The sequence below is a fragment of the Euwallacea similis genome, chromosome 4 (assembly GCF_039881205.1).
Source record: "Euwallacea similis isolate ESF13 chromosome 4, ESF131.1, whole genome shotgun sequence".
Taxonomy (NCBI): domain Eukaryota; kingdom Metazoa; phylum Arthropoda; class Insecta; order Coleoptera; family Curculionidae; genus Euwallacea; species Euwallacea similis.
Genome location: NC_089612.1, coordinates 7,383,057 through 7,408,931, shown reverse-complemented (window position 1 = coordinate 7,408,931; position 25,875 = coordinate 7,383,057). Strand labels below are relative to the sequence as shown.

General features: G+C 34.2%; 1 protein-coding gene across 2 annotated transcripts in view; it reads left to right on the top strand.

The window, feature by feature from the left end:
- The window catches only part of Elk (Eag-like K[+] channel), a 115,875-nt gene that overhangs the window by 59,552 nt on the left and 30,448 nt on the right, over positions 1 to 25,875 (top strand). For both annotated transcript variants that reach the window (XM_066388902.1, XM_066388901.1), the window contains exon 6: positions 12,329 to 12,563. In XM_066388902.1, coding sequence (XP_066244999.1) covers positions 12,329 to 12,563 — 235 coding nt within the window. The remainder of the gene's footprint in view (positions 1 to 12,328; positions 12,564 to 25,875) is intronic.

The window sequence follows — 25,875 nt, the reverse complement described above, 5'->3', positions numbered from 1 at the left end:
AATTGCTTAAAAAGGGATTTTTCAGGAAACAGGTAAGATACATAAGAAAAGACAAAATTTGTACACGGACCTACCAGTCGAATTTTAAATCTTGCTTTAGAAAATAAGCTAACATATAGCAAATACCGAAAAGTCGATTTAAAACACCATTAAATCATTTTATTATCCATTCCCTTCCTTCTTATTTTCACACGGATTATGCTATAAATTTCTTAGATTATTGTTTCCTGTATCTAACATTTCATTCTGCACACGAATCCCTACGTACCATATTTCAGTTTATCCAGAAGTATGGATTGCCAATCCATGGCTGGCTGAAATCAATCAGTACTTTTAGATCGAGAATTTCATGGATGGGATTCAGGTAGATGGAAAAAATAGACCAGAAGGGATAAATGATGAAACGCTTAAGATTACGAAGTCAAGCTGAGTGAAAATTTCATGACGATCTCAAAATAATTTGGGAGTAACATGAGTTTAGTCGTCATCAAATCGCAACATAAATGGTTCAATCCCATTTGCAGACGTGACATTTCGCTCATTTCAGTGACAATGATATTTTAATTTTGAATTTTGTGAAATGGAGTTAAGTGAACTTAGCTGCCTATTCTTCTCTCTGTATTTCTCTTTTTCTCTCTTCTTCCCTCTTCTGCTCTCCTTTTTGTCTTCTTCTGTCTTCTTCTCATTATTAGATTTCTTAAACCAGAAACTGGTCCAAGAATCAATTGAACTAGTAACACATACATATGTAATGTACATCTAGAATGAAGAATGAAATCTCGCATCTAAAACAATTTTCTTTAATAAGTAACCTAACAAGACCCAAATAACCCAGGAACTCAAATAAAGGAAACTTTCCTTGTGAGTTCAAGTAAAATTGGCCGATCTAAGTAATCTTTAATAATTTAAATGAAATTGTACTATTAAATTGAAAATGTAATCTGTAGCAATCTGTAACGTTTTCTCTTTCAACTTCTCTTTCTCTCCCTTTCTCCTCTTTGATTTTTGTCTTCTTCAATAATATCCATTTTCATCAATCCATGAACCCATTCTCTAGTCTAATTTACAGTTTATCCCTTAATCGGCATCATCGACGACATTCTGACTCTTTCCTCAACTATCAAATCTATAATATTAGTGGGAGGTGAGCAAGTACCTCCACCGCTTCTGTTAAAGATAACTCCAATACACTATTTATCAGAAAAATTGCAATGCCTAAAAATAATGCACGTATTTTAATAAAACTTTATAAGTACATTGACCACACTATATAAAATAAATAATGTAATTTTCGAGTCAACCAAAATCCAGAAAGTTTTTAAAATTCTAATAACGTGAATCTTGGGAATTTACACACTTAGCAATTCGCCTGGGCATGCTTTAAGCAAATGGTCAAGGTCCTCTTGAGGTGGTGTATCCCAGACAGCTTAAATTGCACCTCGTAACTCTGCTAAAGTACGTGGTGGGTTCTCCAGGGTGGTAACTCTTCTTTCTATCATGTCCCATATGTATTCTATGAGGGAAAGATCAGGAGAGCGTGAAGGCCAAACAAGCACATTAACATTACACTATTGTAGATAAGCCATGCATGTATGAGCAATACGTGTATTGTTTTTCTGGAAAAGTACGTTTCCAATACGCTGAATAAATGGTATAGCTACTAGTCCTAACACTTGCTGTGTTATACGTATGTAAAATCTAATCAATTGTAGTACTATTATAAATTTAATGTATTACTTCTAGATGTTGCAATTTTTATGGGACATAGTATATTTACTTTTTCTCATAAAGAATCAATGAAAGTATTGTGTTGAAAGGAGTCTTCTCCTACCAACTTTCGGTCGTCTAAGCTTGGGCAATATTCTCATTAGCATATTTATGAATACAGATAATTTTTGCGACACGAATGAAGAGATTAATTAAAGATCCACTTAGACTAGTGACTTTTTATCGGTCGACAGTTTAATTAGTGGCTTAATTGGCGTAAAGACATACGAGAGAATGCACATTCAGTGAATTTAAATCGATCGATAAGTGCAAGAACATGTCCGATTTGGATTAAACTGTCGGCCGACAAAAAGCCACTAATTTGTGGGGATCCTGACCTCACCGCCTGGCTTCCTGTTCATTACAAATAATTCACAGAATTTAGAGTTAAGACTTAGTTTAAAACATTTCTTTACCATCGACACGTAGGAACATTAAATAGCTATTTAACAATAGATTCAAAATGCCGCAATACTACAGCACTACTTAAGAACTTCATTCAAGGATCTTTGAACCCAGAACTCCGTGTCAGGGGTTCAGAATGTTCAAATTGTTGAAATAAGTTCCACATCCTATAATCTAGGTTTAATCGAGACTGAACGTAATTAATTTCGGTGTCGAACAATGCAGACAACCGCATATTTGATACCTATGTAGTTAGATGGAGTAAATAAAGTGCTATCGTTATGCTAGATCAATAAGTGCGAAAATGTACGTATGATTTACTCCCTCTTACGCTAGCAGTTTCGCATCTATACTACCTTGATATGACTGAACACCTCATTACCTCCCCTTTTTCCTTTTAGGAAGTTTAGAGAAGCAACTTTTTTGCTTACTCAGGACAATGCACAGTGTCCCAGTTATTTGAACGCCAAACGCGGGTGTTTGTTTGATTTTTTTTTACGGAATTTAAATTTGAAATATCTACAAAATAAGCACAAAGTACAATTGCCTCTATCCCCAGAACCTTAATAAACGCGTTTTTCACCTACCTCGAAAAATGCTGGTCTGCCGCTTCTCACTTCTCGGTCCTCCATTTTTAAACAAAATCAGAAAGATATGTAAAAGAGAACAAACAAAAATTACCTTCCTGGTAGGTACCTTTTCATTATTTTAGGCAGGTTCGGAATTATGTGTGTTTTTGCGTATCATTGGAAAATCGTTTATTTAGAGTTTTAGGGGAAAACCAGAAGTGGAAACGAATTATTACACTTTATAGAAGTATTTCCCTTCGCTGATTCCCATGAATGCGTTTCAGTTGCAGAAACGAAGCTGTGTATGAACCTGTTGACCGTAGTTTTATAGGTTTTTGTCAAATTTTTGTGTTTTATTTTTATTACATTTCCACACCGGGAATTAGCAGCAGGAGAATTTATATATAAAGTCTACATAAAATATGGAATAAATTCGTTTTTTCAACCTGGAATTAAAATAATAAAAAATGCTTCATCTTTAGTTTAGTTTACTTTACAATTCCACACATTTCTGTTGGATTATATTAGCCATGACGTCATCGTTGTTCCAGATATGACGTCATTGTTAATTTTTTTACTAGTAACCTCCGTTTTTGATCATTTAATGTAAAGGGGCACACTTTTTTATGTGCAGGACAGAAACTTTTTTACTATGTTATGCAACAAATTTTTTTATAAATTCTCAAAAATATATTTTTCTTTGCGGTACCTAATGATAAATGATAGACATTCGCTAAATGGATCGGGGCAGTCTTTTGTAGATTTCTTTGCTAGATTTCTTTATTTATTTCTATAGAAGAGGTATTTTTATTCTTTTAATAGACAACATTTTCACGTTTGTTAGTTTTGGCTTGACTTCGCGAAGATTTAATTTCAACTAAAGATAGTATTACAATGCGTTTACCCGTCACACAAAGAATTGAAATTTTTATAATTGGCTATGGCGATAGAGTGCGAACACAACAAGAGGTGTGTGTTTTATTTAACAACAAATATCCGGATAAACCCATCAGTAGTGAGCAAAATGGAGAGTAATTTTCGATGTACTGGTTCTATGAAAGGTAAGCCGAAGGCTGGACGTTTTGCGACGAGTAAGGACAAAAAATTTAATATTTCACTAGCTGTACAACAAAATCCGCATAGTAGCAGGCGGCAACTTATTCGCGATTACAATTTTCCTGCTTCGTCTGGTCATAAGGTTTTAAAATCTGAAAAATGGCATCCCTATAAAATACATCTTATACACGAGTAAATGGAGACGATCCAGACCAACGAATGCAATTCTATCAAACCATAATGGATATATGCCATAATTACCCTAGTCAAGTTGAAAATATTATATTTTTAGATGAATTAACTTTTATTTTAACCGGGGAAGTTAATAGGCAAAATTGCAGCTATTGAACAAAGAAGAATCTCAAATGGATGGGAAAAAACCACATCCAATATGCGGGAAAATTTATATTTGGGCAAGGATTATAAAAAGTCATATCACTGGGTCCTACTTTATGAAAAAACTTTAAGCGATTCAAGATACCTTGCATGTTTATAACAACATTTATTCTCCACTTTAAAAACTTTATGACCCAGCCCTAATACCCCAATGACATATGACAAAAATTTATGATTCCAGCAAGATGGTTCACCACTGCATTATACAATTCAGGTTAAGCAATATCTCGACGATGTAGCATTTTCCAACAGATGAATTGGAAGGCATGGATTTATTGAATGGCCACCACGATCTCCGGATCTTAATCCTTTGGATTTTTTTTTGTAGGGCCATTTAAAAAATGTTTTGTGTCAAACTAGATTTGAAACAATTGATGACTTAAAAACTAGACCCAGAAGAGAATGCGCTAATATTAGTCAAGAAACAATAAATATAGTTCAGTATGAATTTATCCGCCGTTTGGAATACTGTCAGGCGCAAAAAGGGTTTCAATTTGAACATTTAATTTATTAAATACTTATTATTCCTACTTATTAAATACTATGTTTCGTTAAAATTTATTTTAACTTATTGTAAAGAAAAATATTTTTTGAGAATTTATCAAAAAATTGGTTACGTAACATAGTAAAAAAGTTTATGTCCTGCATATAAAAAAGTATGCCCTTTCACATTAAATGATCAAAAGCAGGAGTTACCATTTAAAAAAATTAACAATGACATCATATTTGGAACAATGTTTACGTCCGGCTAATATAATTCAATAAAAATATGTGGAATTGTAAACTAAACTAGACTAAAGATGAAGCATTTTTTATTATTTTAATTCCAGATCGAGAAAATGAATTTATTCCATACTTTATGTACACCCTGTATACACTTTATATCAATTTCAGCGAACTTTCTCGCATTTCAATCTGCTGTAATTCAAGGGCAAATTCACAGTGTAGACGGATAAAATTTTAATTTTACTTCAAATTAGATTTAGTTATGAGCACAGTAACATAAAATAGCTCTTAGCTACGTGAATTTCCAGAACGGTGGATATAAAGAATCTATCTCAAGTATCTCTTATTAGATATTTGCTTCGTGAAGCTCGGATTGCACCTTTATATTGCAGTTGACGTAAAATTTCTTCTGGATGTCAATAGGGCTTATAGGGAATTGCAATCGTATAGAAATAAATAACTGGTCTTCTTACGGTAAATGAGTTAGTTATTTGGCTTTTACTTGAAATTGAAAGTTAAATTGAGTTTCTCAGTACAGAATTTCATATACAGGGTGCTTCATTAATAATGTAAAAACCGAAAGGTGGAGATACTACATGTCAAATGGTAACGATTAGAGAAAACATGCCTTATCCGAAACCACAAAGTTTCCGATAAAACATATTATATATATACAGGGCATACAGGAATATTATATATATATAGGGTATATAGGCATAATATACATATACAGGGTGTTTAAAGTCAAAATTTTAATTAATTTTTTGCCATTATTCTGAAAATATTGAAGTTAGACATTTGAAAATTTCTAAAGTTTTATTTCTTATGTGTATTAGAAAATGAAAATACACTTGATTTGTTTGGCTTTTAATTTTTCGTATTATCAAATTTGAATGTAGTTTTCGTTAAATAGATTTTTTTCGAAAACGGATCGAGATATCGAAATGAAATAAGAATTCACAATTAATTGAAAACTGATTTCTCTTTCTGATTTTGAATTAAATTTCATGTTAGACGTGCAGGGTAAAAAGTTATTAACTGTAAATTCTGTAAAATTGACTGAAAGTGGCGCCCTTTATTAGCTACGCGGAAATTGCAAAACGTATCTTATTTGTCAGCTAAAAAAATATAACTTTAAAAATTTCCAAGTGTCAAACCTAAATATATTCAGAGTAATGTCAAAAAAATGAATTAAAATTCTAACTTTCAATACCCTGTATATATTCGAAAATATCAAATTTCTAATAAGGCATATTTTCTCTAATCGTTACCATTTGATGTGTAATATCTCCAGCTTTTGGTTGTCCTATTGTTAATAAATAACCCTGTAGATACACCGGGAATGCCAGGTATTCCGAAGATGAATTTCACCCCCATAAACTTTTTGAGTTTTCCACCGATTGAAAAAATTTTTTTCACACTTCTTTTTTTCCATTACATTTTTCGAATCATCGCATTAAGTAAACCATCGAATTTTTGTAACATTCCGGTTTAAGCGGATTGTTGTTACTTTAGAGGTGAGAAGTACATAACGAACTTCCGGTGACTATATTTCTGCATTCAGTGCGGACTGGTCATGGTGCCCGAATTCGCCAAAAGTAATTAATTTAAGGTTGACAAATATAACATATTCCTCTTGATTTCAAAACCGTATTCATTCGCTTGCTGCTAGTTTAATCCCAATCCGATACCGAAAATTGGCGGATTGATTTGAGGCGAAATAAAATTGAAATTGAAATTAAATTTACATAAAAATAATTCAAAACTCAATAAGTTTTCAAAACGCTTTCAATTTGCATGGAGAATTAGCTATATGTCGTTACTGTTCCTACGTATTAACTGAGATATGAAATTAAGCTAACTATCTTCTTTTCTTAAAAATAATTGCAAAATGAGGCCCGTTTAGTAACAAGTTTTTATTACCTACCAAAACTATATTTTTCGAAATGACAAAAAAAACATTTGGTGATAACTTAAATCGTAAGATTATTATAACTGTAAAAGAAGTTAAAAGTGCCATATTTCCATAGTCGATATTTGGATATTTAATGACTGAAAAAAAAAAAAAAAGTTAAATTCTACGGCAGTTTTTTGTAACGTATCGTGATTAAAATAACGTTAAACTTCGCAACAACTTCAACGTTTGTATTTAAACGGTCCCTCTATCGCAAATAGCTTCCCAAATAGTTATTGCTTCTTAAAATGTGCAACGCCCTATATATAATACAAAGAGCCTTAGTGCAAATAAGGTACGTTTGCATATACCCCTCGTCTGTTCAAACGTATAGTCACGCTATGATCCCACGTATCTCCTGACTTGCCTTCAAAAGCTTTGAAACTTTATTAGCTCTTCGGACTCTTTTTATTCACCAAACTAAATTATTATTTTTAAATGATATATTCTTTTCTAATTTTGCCAAATAAAGTAACATTATTCAAAACCCATGAAACTTGGAAAGACGTTGCTTCTTCTAACCGTTAGGAGATGGATTGTATTTCTTAACTAAACTCCTGATTAAAATAATTGGCAAAGTACCTTCACCCGAAGATTCCTCTTTTCTTGTTAAAAAGTGTCAAAATTAGAAAAACCTTGTAACTACACGCTACGTAAGACAACCTTGTTTAACGAGTTAATTTCTGCGAGATGCACTTAGCGAGCCTCTGTAAAAGACAGGAGTTAATAATGTGCCCTCTTTCCTAACTAGGTTAAATACGTGCAAATATGACTTGCTTTAATAAATTACTGACTGCAATTTTCCTGCTAAACAGGTATGGAAAGTTGCAATCTGCCTCAGCACGGGTACGTCGTGTCTCTATAGCGGTTGTGTTTCCACGTACGGTTCTTAGGAAACCCCACTCATCACTCAACACTAACAACATAGATACTGAGTACGGTTTCCACGTGCCTCTCGCCTAGTCGCACTGACAACTCCCATTCGCACTGACAACTCCCATTCGCACGATCTCACATACATCTCGACTGATTAATTCAACGTTTCTAAAGTGTTTAATTCCTTATTTTTATTCATTCGTATCTCGACTAAAAACGCCTGCCGTTGAAAATTAACTAATGAGTAAAGTTATTTAAAAAAATCTTGTTAAACTTTCAGCCATTCGTCAATTGCTTTATTTCTCTTTCCACCGGGTTAATTAATTATTTATTTATGGATGTATTCATCAGTGAATTATTTTATTTATGCTGATCCAACGCCAAAACAGTCGATCTATGTAGATGTATTTTTAGTATTAAAAAATTATTATCTTTTATTTAACTTATTTAGCTGATTGGCTATTTAACCGTAGTGGAACAAATGAATGTTTGAAATCTCTGGATGGAATTTGAGCAAAGCTTGTGGACATGATACCATTTGCTATCTTTTAGGACGATGTGGCATACTGCCTCGATTTTGAGGCTCATCGTAATCCAATAAAATTCGAATTTTCCTGAAAATGCGATCAAAATAACGGAGGTTTAGCTATCAAGCCGCTGAGCAATTTGTCGTTATTCTTGGAAAACCCCAACATGCCTGATAAACCTTAAACGTATTGACTGGGACCGTTTATTTTTCCATTATCTGAGCTAGGCAACTGATGGAAAGCGAATTTTCATTGAATTTCTCTCTAGATTTTTCGTGTTATTCAATAAGCACTAACTAAACAATCTTATGCTATTCTATGCCTGATCCATGAGCACATAGTATTAACCAACCAACAAGGAACAATGGCGCTTTGTACCTGATAGATAACCCTTCTTTGTCGCATTGTGCATATAGCTTCGTTACCTATAGGCAAATCCCATAATTTAGCAAAGTATATCGCGATCGATCCCTTATGAGGCAGATTAAAATTAATTACTATGTTATGAATTCCCATTGAGGCGTATTAATAAGACCACTACAGATTAACATGATGACTCACTCGAACTAAGTAGAAATTCTTGGTGCACATTTATTTATATTTACACCTTCAAAGACTTACTCGAGTGACTTAAAGTAATCCGATTGGCTGAATTTTAGAGAATTAAGTTCTTCCCAGGATAGCAAAGAAGGGGCCATTTTAGGTTCTAAGACTTAATTAATGATTTTACACCTGAGAACCGCCCCACAGAACCGCAGGTTTTATATAGGGTCCGCCACATATATACAATAATAGAAATAACTTTTCTATCAAAAAATGTAATCCCCTGTATTTTTTAAATGTTAAGTTAATAAATAGCATTCCTGAAATTCCAATTTTTAATTTAAAAAAAACAGTATAAATTTTTTGCTCGGTAAAATAAAGTGGCCAGCCCGGTCACCTAATTTAAATCCCTGCAACTTTTCCATTTGGGGCAATTTAAAAGGTTAAGATTGTGAAGATCGGCCGAAAGACGTAAATAACGTCAGTGTAATGCAATTAATTAAGCAAGATACCTTTGTTCAAATGAGAAGATCGTCCATTCAAAGAATAGCAGCATGCTTGGATAACGACAGAAGACATTTTGAGTAAATGCTTTGAACATTAAATAACAATTAATTCTTGTAAGCAGTAATTTGTTATTTTGCTTTTCTTGTCGAATTAAATTTTTTTTTTTATCAAATAAGGAAAATAATTTCTTTTTCGAAATTTTTCTTATCTAGCTCCACTAAAATTTGATATATCTGTATGCACAAATAAATATTCAACAGATTCCACAAAATGATGGGGAATTAAAGGATTACATTTAAAAAACTAAAATTGACCTTCGTTGGAATGTTATGGGGTAAAAAAAAGTTTAAAGTCATCAAAAAGTGACTTTGTAACTTTTACTTGAACCATTTTTTAATAGAAAAATTGTTAAAAAAGTTGTTGCCATTATTCCATATAGTGTATGACAGATCTTGTACATTGAAACCGTCAGTTAAATATTATGAAAGCTGAATGATTCAGAGCAATACAATTGTTTGCGTCAAAATTCGGCATATTAGAAAATTGGGCTTAGACTTGATCAATCGATTCGTTAATAATCATATACAGCGTTGTAGCTCAAAAATAGAAATATTTTTACATTATCATACTGCTATGTTTTAATTTGTTCTCTGTTTTGTTAGCTGCAATGAATGCGTACAATTTAAATAACAAATTTAAGAAAAAAGTATCCAAAAGCCCGAGCTCTATTCTTCAGCAGCGCTCTCATCCCGAATTTGAAGATTATAATGAGGCACCTCCATTTCCAACTCGTCGCTTCGTTCTTTGTTACCAACCATCAAAACTGTTCGTTATGAGAGAGTGTTGTATGACTTTAAACGTAAAAGTGACTGAAAATGTATATTTTTTACCGCTTAATGGGGCATTATTCCTTTTCTGTCTAGTCTGAGAGACACTGCGGGAGCTGATTCAAAAGAGAAATGATTGGACTTTCTCACGATGTCTGTGTGAAACCGATCCGATGAGGGAGGCGCGAACAATGGTGTGGAAAATTCTAACAATATAAATTTCTATCTGTGATGCCGCAATGTAAATCGCAAATATCCATAGATAATAAACCATCAATAGCGACGAATCTCGGAGTATCATGAATTTGCACATTCTAAGTAAAAAGTGAAGGATACCCTCTCTTTTTGCTTAGAGTGTTTTCGCTGGGTTACACGCATAAAAACTTTGATGAAAATTCTGTCTTTTCTAAAAACAGTGAATTATTCATTACATGATCCAAAAACTTTGACCGTACATTATTTCCTATTAATATTCAGTGCCAAACCGCCCCATCGGGCTTCTGGTAGTGCGAAATACTCCTTTCAGGATAGTGCGAGTTAATACATATTTTAACATCTACATAAAGCCGGCCCCTTGGCACCGGCAACTAATAATTTGAATTAAACATAAACATAAAATGAAGTAAACATATGACCGCTGTGACCATGTCCGAATCTACTTCAAACAGTCCAGTAACCACTACGACTCTTACACTATACCGATGTTGAACTGTTTTGGAAATATCATCTTTCTTTGAACTTTCGACATTCGTGACTTCCGAAAGAGTTTAAATATGAGAAGATTAAGTTTAATTATGATTTTAAGCCTCATTCCAACTCTGCTTTTTTTTCATCCTAGATTATATTCAGCGGCCTAAAATCATAAACAACTTTTGATGTGCCTTTCATGTTACATATAATAATAATTCTCAATAGTCAACATCTCTTGAATACAGATAAAAATACATAAGAGGTCGCTCAAGCTTGAAGTATTTGTTTCCAAATTGCATTACTCTTTATATCTTACGTCTACTACTGCAGGGTAGTTGGTTGGAACTAATACGAAGGTGAATCAAGTATGAACCGGAATTATTTTTCTAAATTTATTGGAACAAGATCCAAAAGTGAAAAATAGATATCATTTTTCTACATAAGAATAGATTTTTCCTAATATATTCAAAATTTCTTAGAGACGTTATCAAAAAAAAGCGAAGCGTGTTTGCAACCAATTGCTCACGAATTCTTCAACAGCTGCATCGTTGTTGAATCTTTCTCCTCCCAGTGCCTCTTTCAATGGTCCAAATATACAATAATCACAAGGAGATAGATCCGGACTGTAGGGAGTGTATTTCAATGTTGTTCCGCAAATTTGTACCAACTTTCCCCTAGTCAAGTTGGCTGTGTGGGGTCACGAATTGTCATGAAGCAATATTCTCGTCTTTTCTGGCTATATGCAAGCTTTGTCGCAGCCAGTAACTGGCAGTAATAAGCTGAGTTCACTATGCGATTTTCATGGAGAAACTCAATAAGCAAACACCCTTTGAAACCCTGAAAGTCTATCAAGAGAACACACTGGTTCGAAGGTGGTGAGCATGAGGCTTGTTTTCAACTTGTTTCTCGTTCCTCCAGAAACTTCTTATGCTAATCGTATATTTGTATTTTCTTCAGACAGGTTTCTCCAAACTGTGTTTCTAGTCTCTAAAGGATTTCCGCTAGTTTTATATCTTCTCATGTAAGAAATTTGATAATAACGCCTTGGGCGACTTAAGAGTGAATCTCGTGATCACTTATATAGATAGTGATTGAAAACGCGACTTTCAGAGATCAAGCAAGGTGGCCTCTTTCTCCCCCCCCCCCCCCCCCCCCCTCTCAGAGAGAACTGATAAGGTCTCTTACACTACTTGTGCGGTGATTTTGACGTATTTACTACATCCACCTTATTTTCTCTTATTTTTATCCACCAAACGAACAATATACGCTTCCTGGGATATTAAAGAGTGGCTAATGGACCGATGATAATCCCTTCGAAGTTGGTTAGAATGTTATCATTGTTATTATTATTCTTAGAAAATATATTCCTACTTTTAAAAATATCTCCCAGTTGACCGAATGTAATAACATGAATTTTTTTGCTGGATAAACGGAATATTGTTTCTCTAATGGTTTTATATTAAAATACACAAATTCCTTTTTCAGAACTTGTTGAGCTCAACTCCGCAACCGCTTCCAGAATATAAGACAGCGTCGGTAAAAAAGAGCCGGTTCATAATATCACATTATGGAGTATTCAAGAATGCCTGGGACTGGCTGATTTTAATTGCCACGTTTTATGTGGCCGTAGTGGTGCCTTACAACGCTAGTTTCCTGAGGCCGGAAACTGAGAGACCTTCAGTGATCATGGACGTTTTCGTGGAGGCTCTCTTTTTTATAGGTACGTATTTTTCATATCTACCTTTGAAGTGTTTTTTTTGAAAAATGCATTCATCCTTTGAAACGTTAGATTTTCATTCAGTCATGTCAATTTCCTGCCAACTAAAATATTCTAAGTGACATAGAAGCCCGAACACCCAGTAAACATGTTCCGATTTCAATAATATTTTACACAAATATTTATGATACCACAAAAAAGACGTGATTACATTTTCAGTCTTATCGGCCTGCATGTCTTGGATATTTCTTTTTTTTAATAGTATTTTTATGAAGCTCAGCGGTACATCCAACAAATAGTGGACCCTTATTTGATTCCATACTTAAGAACCCTTCAAAATCCTATCTTTCCATAGGATGTTGTCCTATCACACGTGGCAAGGGTAGCGTTGGACTGCTTTCAACAAGCTCAGATTAAATTACTGCCTTGGCCTCCAAGATCTCCAGATTTATCTCCAATTGAACACGTGTGGAACATTATTGGTACGAGATTGCGAACATTACATTCATTTTTCAAATTCTCGCAGCGCTTCGACATGAAATAGAAGTTGACTGGAATGAAATACTCCGGGAGGATATTAACCACCTCATAAGGAGTATGTCTGCGCACATTAATGAATGTGTAAGAAATCGTGGGGCATCAACACATTATTCATTATAAAAACCCCAATTAATGAATTCAAATTATCCAATTTACTTAGCGCTTTAATCATTTATCTACTTTCACCCCTCTGACATATGTATAAAAGTTATCAAAATCTAAACATTTTTACTGAGTGTTCGAGTTTCTATGTTATTTAAAATATCTTTGACATCGGTAAAAAGCAGGTTTTTATCGCAATTTTTATCATTATTATTTGGGAAATATGATGTAACCATCTAACAAACTCTGATACGAACTTAATGTAAAATATATAGTTTGAAGTGCGCTGAAATATCTGATTCAAAATGAGTTTGTATAGAAATTGTATGGAATTCAGAAAAAAATACAAAATTCAGATAAGTCCGAGAAGGCAACAAATTCTGTGATCACCAGAATGTCTACAATGTCTTACGTAAGGACCTTCAGCGTCGGTACCTCGCAAATGGTAAAAGATAACGACTTGCGCGTTCAAGGGAATAATTTCACGGTGGTAATAAATCTAAAAATTATTTTTTTGCTTTTCCTGTTCTATCAAAAAAAAGAAAACTGGAAACTAACAGAATTTTTTTTACTCAGTTTTGATGAGAAACAGATAAAAACTGAAGTCAGTTTTCCATTGCAGTATTTTTATAAGCCTCAATATGAAGATAATCTTATTCGATGACATTTTGTTTGTCAAGAATGATCATCGACTTTGTTTGATTCGTTTAGTTGAAATTACATAACGAAATGATATTAGTCATTCAATTAATGCACATGTCGGTTAACATGATTTATTAATTATTATTTATTGAAGTAATGGATCTGGAATACAATGTTATAATCAATACAAGGTATTTAAATAAAATTAGTAAGTGTAAGATAAAGTGTCGAGAGTGACCGGTCGCGACGTGTACCGGGTGAATGTTCGTTGAGAAGTGAGCTTTTGTATAATTTGAGTAATTTTCCAAACCTATCACTAAAGAGGTCGGGAGGGAAAATTTACTGGTACCGAAATCTGGAGTCGGTAGTTGGATAACAGAAAAGCGGACATCTGCTCTTAGGTTCAATTTGCAACAAGACGCCCGAAGGGTCAATAGTAGTTACCCTGAGAAAGTACACGATGGTACCACCAAAACATGCTTTCACAGGTTTCCCCAAATTGTGACATTATAGGGCTGATAATCCCTACTAACAAAATCTCTGCCGAAAGATTTTAATAAATTGACTATATATATGGAAGTATGTAACAGACTTTTTTTCTAAATACGATCCTGGTAAGTTTTTGTCGATTTGAAGAGAATATTTAGTCACTTTTGCCGTTGGCTTTCGTCCGTATGTTTACTTAATCATTGTCTCTCTAAGCAAAGCACTCAGCCTCAGCAAAAAGAAATTCTCGCGCTTACAACGATTTTGTACCCTCTGACAAAATTTATCGAATAAAACATGAACATGAGGTCTTTTTATATTATATTAGAAAAATTACCAGTCGGAAAGCGAAATTTTATGCCCTGAGGCAAAAACTTTATCATTTCTGGTAGAACGATGGCGTAACGCGAGCCAAGGTAATATTTGTCTTTGTCAAATTGCTGCTCTGCGCCGGAAAAAAGCCATTTATTCGAAGGCAAAAAACTTGATTTATTCGTAGAGTCGAAAATGGACAAATTGTAAAAGGATTTTCGGTCGTAAACATAAAGTTTTCAATCTTTGAACTTCAGAGTTTCAGCAAAATTACCTGTATTACACAGATCACATTTCAGTTGGAAACTTTAAATGGAAATTAAACGTTATGTGATCATTGCTCCGAGGAGAGATTGTTTTGAACTTACGAGGATAGAATTACCAGAAACAAGGTTAAACTTTGTCTGAAATAATTATTGCAAACAAATTTCTACCATTCATTATAATTAAAATAGTCTCCATTACTCACCTTTAATAAATTTAGTTAATGAGAACTTATTATGTATTGAAAACTTTCAGTTCACTGGGTTGTTCGAAATTTTCCCTCTTGCTTGCGCTGCGTTCTCTATTACCAAAAATGGACTAAACTAAAGATTTACCTTGTTTAAGTACTGGTAACTTGCGAAAGTTTACCGGCAGAATCAAGCTATGAGAACCTTTATGTGATAGTTTCGTGTGTACTAACCAGGGGACAGTAGATACATACCAGATGATTCTAGATAAATGGGACAAGCAAATATCTTAAAATCGAGAAGATCTACAAATAAATGCTCAAATAAAGTCTTTTTTATTTTCGAGAGCTCAGCTTTTTATTCTGTCAATTTTTTCCCAAGGTCACCTTCACCTGTCTTTTAGGGTCAACTCCGTTTTGTAAATGGAACATCCAATTTTTTTAGAGACTGAAATTTTTTATTGACAGTAAAGATGTTTTTGGTTGAAATATTTTTTTCTAAAAGTGATTAAATTAATAATAATACTAAATACAAAATAAGCTCTTATCTTGGCAGTGTTATAAGTTCAGTTTCATCAATTTTCTGTTAAAACAGACAAACCCAATTGTAAATAGTTTACTATGGTTCTTCATTGATTGTGTGTACTTGTGAAATCGACAAATCCATCGATGACCGTTTTAGGTTTTATCTTGTGTTTATTTGATTTGTTTACCTGTTGTTAGGTCAAAGTTAATCTAGTAATCAAGTACCCTTAAGTGTATGCAGTTTATGTAATTAACGTCAGTCATTTTTTGAATTAATTCCTATTTATGTTTAGGTTTAGTCTAGACTGTAATCAGGCACCCCTTTATTCACACTCAACTAGCACGGGAGAGAATTTAATTCTGATTTTGTTTATGTTTAGTTTAAGTTTTAAAAAAACAGTCACATTTTTAGTCAGTCCGATTTTAGACCCAAAGACGCGCGTTTGGTCTCGTCAAATTTCTCGTAATATTTTTATGAAGAAGTTTTCGATATTAATAAACCTCAATAAGTAGTGAACTTTATCCGGTACAAAATCATCTTGGCTGCCACTTTTTGGAAGCAGCACATATCGAGAACCGAACGGGATTACACATCTTTCCTTTCCACCGGACTAGCCAGACTGAAATTTTTAAAGCCGCACTGCATTTTAGTGAATAAAAAAAAAACCGAAATGATTTTAATTTATAGCGAATCAAGAAGAAATGTGGACTAAGCGAAAAAATTTTATGCCAATCGTTTTCCTGATAAAATTGTTCCGGGGCATAGCAATTTTTACCGTGTTGTGAACCGATTCTTGGAAACAGGCAGCTTGGAGCGGAAGAAACGTGAAAACGCAAATCCAATTCATCTCAATGAGGATAATCAAATTGGCGTCTTAAGTGCAGTGGCCGTAAACCCTCACGTTAGCAGTCATCAAATTTCCCGAGATTCCAGGTCTTTCTCAGAATACTGTTACGTTCTCAATATCCCCAAAAATTGAATGTCTATGAAGACATATTGGATGAAAACGCGATCGATCCATTTTTCATTGATGGACTTTTGACTGGTCCGAAGTACTTGGACCTGCCTGAACAATAAATTGTGTCCGAAATTCAGAGAATCGTTTGGAATCGATTCTGTGATATCTGATTTCAACTGAACGGATGCCCTTCGCATAATAGTCGTTTGGTCAAGCGATGCCTGTCCCAAACATTCCCGCAACGACTTATTACAGGGTAAAAAGAGGCTATTTTGTGGCCATCTAGATTTCCAGATTTTTTTCTCAGCAATTTATTTTTTTGGAAGCATGTAAAATTCATATTTATGGCTTCGATAGGGTTAATAATTTGGATGAACTTGGAGGAAAAATCGAAAACTCATTCCAAAATATTACCTGTAACATGCTATGGAATGTTAGAAGGTCATTTTATGACCGGTTGGGATATTGCATATATAGCTTTGGATGGTAGGATTTTCGAGCCACTAATTTTCCTCAAATTGCTTTTATTGATTATTTTTATCACTTTGAATCTGGTTTTATTTTATTACTTTTAGAATGAATTTTTGGTTTACACAGAGAAAATCCTTTCCTTTCAAAGAAAGAATGAAACTCGTAATTCCAAGTTCATTTCAGGGATTGGCGTATTTTATTAGAAGTACGTCCGCCGTCATCTACGCCCTGTACACATCAATATCGTACTGATTTATTATCTGTACTAACCGTATACTTATACCGCGGGTGTGAGGGGGGCACAGATATATCATGATTTGGATAGTAGTAAGTTCAACACATTTGATCAATATTTGGCTCACGCAGAACAACACAGTACAACCCATAGTAGAACCTTTCTTTGCACACTGGCCAATATTCTTCCATATTTCTTGATTCTCCACATCCATCCCCAAATCCGGACGGTGTATAGGAATGTCCATTGTACTATTTTGTAAAAAAATAGGTTCAATATGTACTTATAATTCATCTAAATACTGAAGAAATTAGTCATCGCCATAGGCCACACAAAAAAAGCAGCAAAAAATGTCTAGACGCCTGATAAGCCATCCAGTGGTCCAATATATTGCAAATTAAAAAATACTTTAATAATCGCATATTTATATCTGCGTTTCTTATGCAGTTTTTTTTTAATAGAGGAACCTAAATAAATGCATGTATTTTTTTATTACTATCTAGGTAAGGATTTAGTCAGGTACCTATAGGCCTCCCAAGTGAAACCTATTGTTGCATGAACCTGATAGTTTCTGATTATTTCTGAACATGAGTTATGCAACATCACAGGCCTATCTACATCTTCATGTGTTCACCCGTATTTCTTCGTATTTTGTCTTGTCAGTATATTATCCTACATATGGACGCCTGGCGCCATAAACAACAAGAGCCCATTAGAACCCAGGGATGAGGGAGTTTATGTGGTTTTGATTTTGACCATTCAGCAACATTTTAAACCACTGTAATCGCAATGCCTGGTTTGTCTCTAATCCTTTTTTTGTGTGACCCACCGTGATGACTAATTTTTTCAATATTTAAACAGAGTCCAACTAAAGTTGACAACAAATGTAATTATCGTTGGACTATTTTTAGAGAAAGAGAAATGGTTTAAAAAGGAAAACTCAATAACAAAACTGCAGCTAATTCGGATCGCAAAAATTATGAGACTTTGCAGACGTGGTTACATGACAAAAGCGTACTGAATATTAAAAAATAAGCGACAATGCATATCTCTGGTAAAAGAACAACTTTAATTCCATCTAGTCGATTTTTTACTTCTAATATTTTTTGAGAATTCTATTTCGAGAGAAAATACGAAACTTGTTTTCCATTTTCAATCTACTGCATAAGTCTTATGCGGCTTCCCCTAGGAACGCCATGCTATTCATTCTAATGTGGGATGCCCTATATTCTTCTGATTCTCTGTAAAAAAATTAATCTGTTCTGAATCCAACTTTAGTATGCGCAACTTAAATACACGCTAATCAATCTCTCAGCTTAGAATGTGATATAATTTACCTTCTAACCTTCATATTTAAAAAAGCTCTTTCCCAACCCCTTGGATTGATTCAATAACAATATCATCATTCATCAACATAATTCCATTTGAAATACCAGAATTCCAGATGTATAGATCGAAACTTGACGTGTCATTACCGGTTAAAGTCATAAATAGAGATATCTATGGGATAACAAGCGTTATAGATCCACATCGCCCACACTATTAAACTGTAAAGCAATAATTTAACTTAACATTGGATGAATGACCCTTCAGTTGTAAAAATGATTTAATCGAATGACCTTTGGAAGAAAGATAGGAATTAAGAGAGAAATTCTGGAATTTTAAGAGCTATTTAATGGGGAGGTAAATATGAAGAACGCACGAGGAAACTTTAACATACAATAGAAATCAACTTAGGGAAAAAATAATGGGATTATTGCATCACTCCACAATGAATCGCATTAAATTTTGTTTAGTATCAATTTGTCGCAGACTTGGCCCCCGTGGATCCCTCGGTTATTCAAATTATAGCAGTTAAAAATAAAAGTTAAATAAAAACCTACATTATCCGAAAATAGTATTTCATTAAAATTTCTATTTTAATTGAACGAGCTAGCGTCGATACTATAGACCCTTAGTAGTAGAGCAGGCCTTAACATGCTCAAACTTCAATTAAGTCCTGAACAGCACGACTTCTAACTTCAACATTCGTTAATCCTCTTTCAAATACTGAAAATTCCTATTTTAGTTTCCCATTGTCCCCTGAGCGAAAACAATTTAATTGGGATAAATTGCAACTGGAGCTTGGATTTGGAGTTCTCATGGAATTATTTTCCAGTGCCATCAATCTACCAAATTATAAAACCACAGTAGTTACAATGATTTTAACTCGACGTAATTGCGAACATGAGTTGCAAATCGATTTTACTATAGTTGAAGGGTTCACCTCTCTTTCTACTTAACACTCGAACCTGAATCCTGGACCACCAATTTCAATTGCTTGTCTTATCAAGAAGGTTTCTTGGTTGGTTAATATATCCAAATAGGCTATTCCACACTAGAGCTGAGAACAAAGCAGTTGTAGTAATATATGTAATTTTCATGCAATGAAAATGGATATCTACCTACTTTAAAACTGAGTGCTTAACGTGGGAAACACGTGATAAGCTCAAGTTATTAAAGCTTTCTCACCCTCAAGAGGGAAAGCATCAGGCTTACTTTACATGATATATTATTATAGCTCTACTAAATACCTTCAGCTGGAACGGCCCTTTTCACGCGATTCATTTGATATTTTAGAATGTAATCAAATAATTCGAATTAAACCTGTTCGGTTCACTTCGGCATATATGAAGAAACTTAAGAGGAATTGTATTCCTCCAATTGAGTAGTATTATACTGAGTTCACTTGGGTGGACTGACGGACAATCCTTTTCGACCTGTTATGGTCCACTCATTGAAAGACGTCACAGATATCAGATTAGTCCAAATTAGCCTTAATGTCCTGGGTTCTTTTAATTTCTGGAACTCCCCGGATACCAAATCCGCGTTGTCCTCGGGACGAGGGTTTCGGCGACCTCCTCGCCCTCGTCTCCCTCAAGCGCTGTAAAGGCAGCAAAAACTCCTGAGGGACTGAGAACATGTAATCGAGCCATCATAATTTAATTATGTTTTTTCAGTCTCTCGGAGAGTTTCGAATTATGTGCCAGATCCAAGCCGTCTTAGAGCTAACAATGAACGATACAAGATCGCTAGAGGAGGAATGGAAGTTTCAAGAGAAACTTATGCAGTATCCTCCTTCCGTGAAAGGAATAGTAACTATTTTTCAGGGATTAATCGTCAGCTTGCGCTTTCGCACCAGTTGCACAATACACCCAACACTTCGCGAGAGATGTTGGGAAATGCAGCTGGGAAATTTGGGCTTCCTTAAACACTTTCTTAAGGTATTTGTTGATCCTCTTCAAGAAAATAATTTTATTTATCACATACGATGTTTCATTTAAAAGAGTTCCACATCAAGTTTTTTTAAAATACGCACCTGGATTTTTTATAATCGTTGCCCTTCAAAAAATCCATGCTGGTGTAGCATAAGTTATTTAAATTTCTTTTTGAAATTAGTTGCTTTATCCGAAATTGAAAGTCGTAATCAGTTTTGGTAAGTCAAAAGCTACTCAAAAACGAAAAAAATCCCAATCCGTGTAAAAAAAAAGAAGTTAATCTGACAAATAAAATTATTTTTCTTAGAAAGGATAAAAAAGGTGTTCTATGAAGGTGTTGAAAGGCTTTTAAAAATAATGAATAACAAAGCCGCAAGAAAATAAGTAGGGATTTTTATGTTTATTTTTTTACTACTAAACAAGCTCAAAACTGAAAGAGGGAAATTACTATCCATATAAAAACACAACTTTACCTCCATTTAACCAACTACGTATATCTAATAACTTCCAAGATACTCGTGTTAAAAGTCAAATATTATACACCCTGTACATACAGGGTGTTCAAGCAATGTGTAATCGGTCAATGTCTTTTTTAGCATTAGAGATTACAACAAAAAGTTAAATACGAGAGTTCTTGAGAGAAGTGCTGTGTATACTTCTAAATAATTGATAAAAATACAGGATGTCTTACAAAAGTGTGGCATTCTTCATTAATGTTTTTTTACATGGGGTACCCTAAACAAATTATGTCCTTGTTCTTATGAATATTGATACTACATAGTATTATGAATTTCACTCTAATATTCTCAAGGATCCTACTGAGTTTCTAAATATCTTCAAGAAACTAACGTTAGTCAATGCTTAATATTACTGACAGCACGTTAGGGATATCGAATTATGACAAAAAGCAACAAAAACCTACATCTACATCAAAAAGGTGGCACTATTATGGTAATCACTCATAGTCAGGATGAAGTGATACAAAGAAAAGCCCAACCAGAGGGAATTTAAATGATATGAAAATTTCTTGCCAAAACTATATAAAATTGTGAAACGTTGGACAGAGATTAATTAACAGACATCCAGATACACGTAGCAATTTTTTACTCTTGAAACTTAAGAACTGAATTTGCTATGAAGCTTTCAGGACATTGAAACAATACCAAACTTTTAGTGTCACGTTTTATTCATTTGCCCAATATTTCATTTAGTTATAAATTCTGCTCTTAGAGCTCGTTTGTCTACCCTAACAATCCATGACGGCCCTGACAGTGACTAAACGAGGGTCTGTTGAACTTTATACTTTCTCGGCAAACACACAACTGGCCTAACAGAACTTTGATATTTGCTGAACTCCACAATTTTGTTTATGCGCTTAATCCTATTTAAAGTTCGTCTGCAAACTGGAAATTTTAGGAAAATTATTTTTACCAAATTACCTCCAGAACCCTTTCGCGAATTTTCAGTTTTTGGTGGACTTCCGTGTAATTGTCACATTTTTATAGTCCTCAACATTCGATCCTTTCTTCAAGTAAATTGCTCCACAGAAGTTAGTGATATTAGGATGTTTTAAATGTTGCTTAGGGCTAGGAACAGGAATGATTTTTTTGTAATCCTTGTCAAAAAAATAAGTAAAATATTAATATCAACAATATTTTTTAATTTATTTACGAAAACCAAAAAAATAGTAAACAACTGTTGCAAAATGGAAAACAACATAAAAACTACATCTCGGAAATTCAGTATGTCGTATGGCCTCCTTTCACGTGTACAACTACTTCCCATCGTCTTGGCATACTTTCAATGAGATGGTTTATCGTGTCGTGTGGTAAAGTTTCCCATAACTGTAGAAGAAGTTCTCGAAGCTGCGGCATTGTTTGGGGGTGTGGTTGATATTCTTCAACGCTTCTTTGCATCATGTCCCACACGTATTCAATGGGGTTAAGGTCAGGCGATCTTGACGGCAGCGGTAAATGTCCCATACCTTCATTTACAATCGCATAACGATTGTTGCGCGATGTGATCGGACATTATCATCCAAAAATCAGAAATTTTCTCCTGTGGTAGCTTGAAAATTTGACATAACTTTGTTAATAATGTCAATTTCATAAATTTGCGCATTTATGTTTCTTTCACATACGTGCAACTCGCTTCCTTTCCCACCATAGCAAATTCCGCCCCACACCGTTATTGTGCCCCTCTTAAAAGGATGCACTCCTTGTACCGTTCTTAAGTTTCTGTGTAATCCAGGGTTTGTTCAGACGCGAATGCGCCGACTATCAGAGTAACGGCCAAATCTGGACTCGTCCGTGAAAAATACAAAACGCCGCTCTTCACCCCAATTGATGTGCTCTCTTGCCCACTCTAGTCTTGCAAGTTTATTTTCTTGTGTAAGAGGAACTCTTCTTAAAAGACATCTCAAGACTATGTTTGCTGCTTTAAGTCTTCTGCGAATTATTTCACTGGAAACTTAGACTCTTGTAGCGTTCGATAGGCTACCGGCCAAATACCTACATATCTACAGGGTTTCTCCTCGTGCAGAAAATGTAATAAGTCTGTCTTGAGCAGCCGTGGTTTTCTTCGGTCGCCCTGTGCGCCTCCTGTCTGCGTCGTTTCCAGTGTGTTGAAACCTTGTTAACAGTCTGGATATCACACTTTGGGAAATGCGGAACAACTGGGCAACATCCTGTTGTTTTGGTCCAGCCTGGAGCATACCTATGATCCTGGTTTGTTCTCCTGAACTTAATTTTCTCCGAACCATCATAGAAACTTTCGAACACCTTTGTACAACCAAGTAAAATAACAAGAACCACCCAAATGGCGCGGCCTTCGACATCAATATTTTGATTAGATTTACTGAAAAAATGTAAAATAATAATAAATTTAATTTTTTTATCCAGGTTATTTGTTATCGCTTTAAGACTGATACGAAAAAAATACATTTACCAACACGCTATTTGTTATTTATTAAGATTTGACCGTATCCCTAACTTTTGTGAAGCAGTTTATTTCCGGACAAACGTATTTCCAATCTTCAAATTTCAGGATTAAATCAACTTGGGTCGTATTCCGAATTTTCCGCTTCTTAGCTGCCAAATAACATCCCTTCGAACTTACAAGTAGTTGATTTGACCCTTTGTAAATTTGCGATGCGCCTGTTTCGAACTTTCTTTGCTGCGTAATCAACATTCCAGTCGAGTGCGTGATTTGGCTATATTTCGTTATTTGTGTTTGGAATCCTCGATCTTAGCGAAGCAATTTTAAAAGACCACTAAAATTTAGGAAATATTTAATATTTATCGAGAAACTGAAGTCAATGTTAGGATGAATCGGAGGGATGGGACGAAACTTAAATCAATAGCCCTTTAATGAGATTTTCAATGGATTAGAATTTTGGTTTTACTTAAGAAGAAAGTAAATGTAATATCAAACTGATTTGCGTTTGAGACCTGTGTGACAAAATGCTTTGCTGTAAACGCTAATAAAGTTAAACCAAACTGACTTAGCCAAGAATTTCAATTTAGAAATTTTTCTTGAAATTAAATTATCATTCAACCATTTCATTACGGTTATCAATAACCCAATTCCATTACGGTTTACCTTAATCTTGCTCGAAAGACGGCTGTCTTACCTAGCTACGAACCGACAACCAGGTAATTTCATTGTGCCATTAATTAAGACAGGCCTTCAAATTGCAGACAAATTATATGCTAATCGACATCACCTGATTTTCCATTACACCACGGTGGGTTTATTTGCTAGAATCCGGTAGATACATATTATTACATATTCACGACGGGAGAAATAGTCTAATTTCATTGATTTATTTTGCTATCTTCCATTTTCGATTCTTTAGAACTAAAGATTTTTTTTATTGTAGAAAGTGTTTAGTTTAGCCTTATTATTTGTTTGAAAATATTTTGGAAGCTGGATTACTGGGATTCTACATAAATAATACATAAGGCGGCTCATAATAGACAAAAATTAAAAATACCCAATGAAATCTCTTTTCCCAATGAAGGTCACGTCAAATTAAGGGGGCATAAGTTAACTATGGCAGGTTATCAAAAAAAAGATTCTAGGCTTGAATACGCATAACTAAATTCTAGTCCTAACCCCGAGTTGAATAAACTGCTGTTTTAAAGTTGAGTGCTTTTTGACTATATCCAAAGATAGGTGGAAAATAGAATTTTTTTAAAACCGACTTTATCTTTTTCTGGATTCATTTGATAAGATAATTAAAATTATTAGCACTTTGTGAAAGTTATTTTTTTCTCTCCAAAATAGTGCTATCAAATTTAAAAATCAGTCGTGCACAGGTTCTCAACGTCTTTTTCATTCTTTTCTTCTGTTCTATACTTTTCTATCAAACAAATCTGTTTTTTACATTCAAAAATCCTTTCGTCTCGCTAATAAAGAGGACATTTACCTACATGTGTCTATATCAACTTTTGATCTCCCAGGGTTGTTCCCCAGAGCTGTTCCCCAGTTGTCGATTGAAACCCTGCTATTGAACCCCTAAATCCAAGACTGCTCCCAGTTTATAAATCCACATTTCAGTTTAAGCTGAAAAATGTCAAAAATTCTTAATATATTAAGGAAACATAAACTATGCAATAATGGTGGAGCCTTAAAAACGAAAGTACGGTCAATATTAATCTAAAAATTCGAGATAAACCATGAAATAAGAAATCATCATCTACGGTTTAACATACAACACAGATTTCAAGTGAAATTCTCTAATGCAATTACTTACAAAATAAAAGATTAAGGTGTGAAACACTGAATTAGCATTATTTTCGGCAGTAATTGTTAAAGGAAAGGCCCCGAAGTATGACAGTGATAATACTTAGTATTAAACCAATCTCCTCTCTGCCATAACCCTAAAATTAAGCTAACTTTGGGATGTATCTTGACCAAATTATTTGAATTATTTATTTTTGTATGTAACTGGTAACGACTAATAAATACTCTAAATAGTTCACTATACCGGATTGATGAGGAGCGCGAGTTTTCTAATATTCAATTTTAATTTTGCTTTCTCGTAAAATGTGTTTCAAATCTAATTTTCGTATATGCAGAAGAACGTCTGCTCCCAAATTACTTTTTGATAAGGAGAAGCTGCGGAGAGTAAGAAATATACCCACGTACTGCATACTAATGGAAAAAGCGATGAGAGATATGAGGGATCTAACTTTATTTTAATAGCCCCTAATAACATATGGTTCACATGGCTTTTGCTCCGGGGAAGATAACGAAATTTTAAAGCGTAAAATTCTTAAAAATCGCATTTTGTAGGAATTCGCTATTTTATGGGAAAATTTCTTTTTCCATA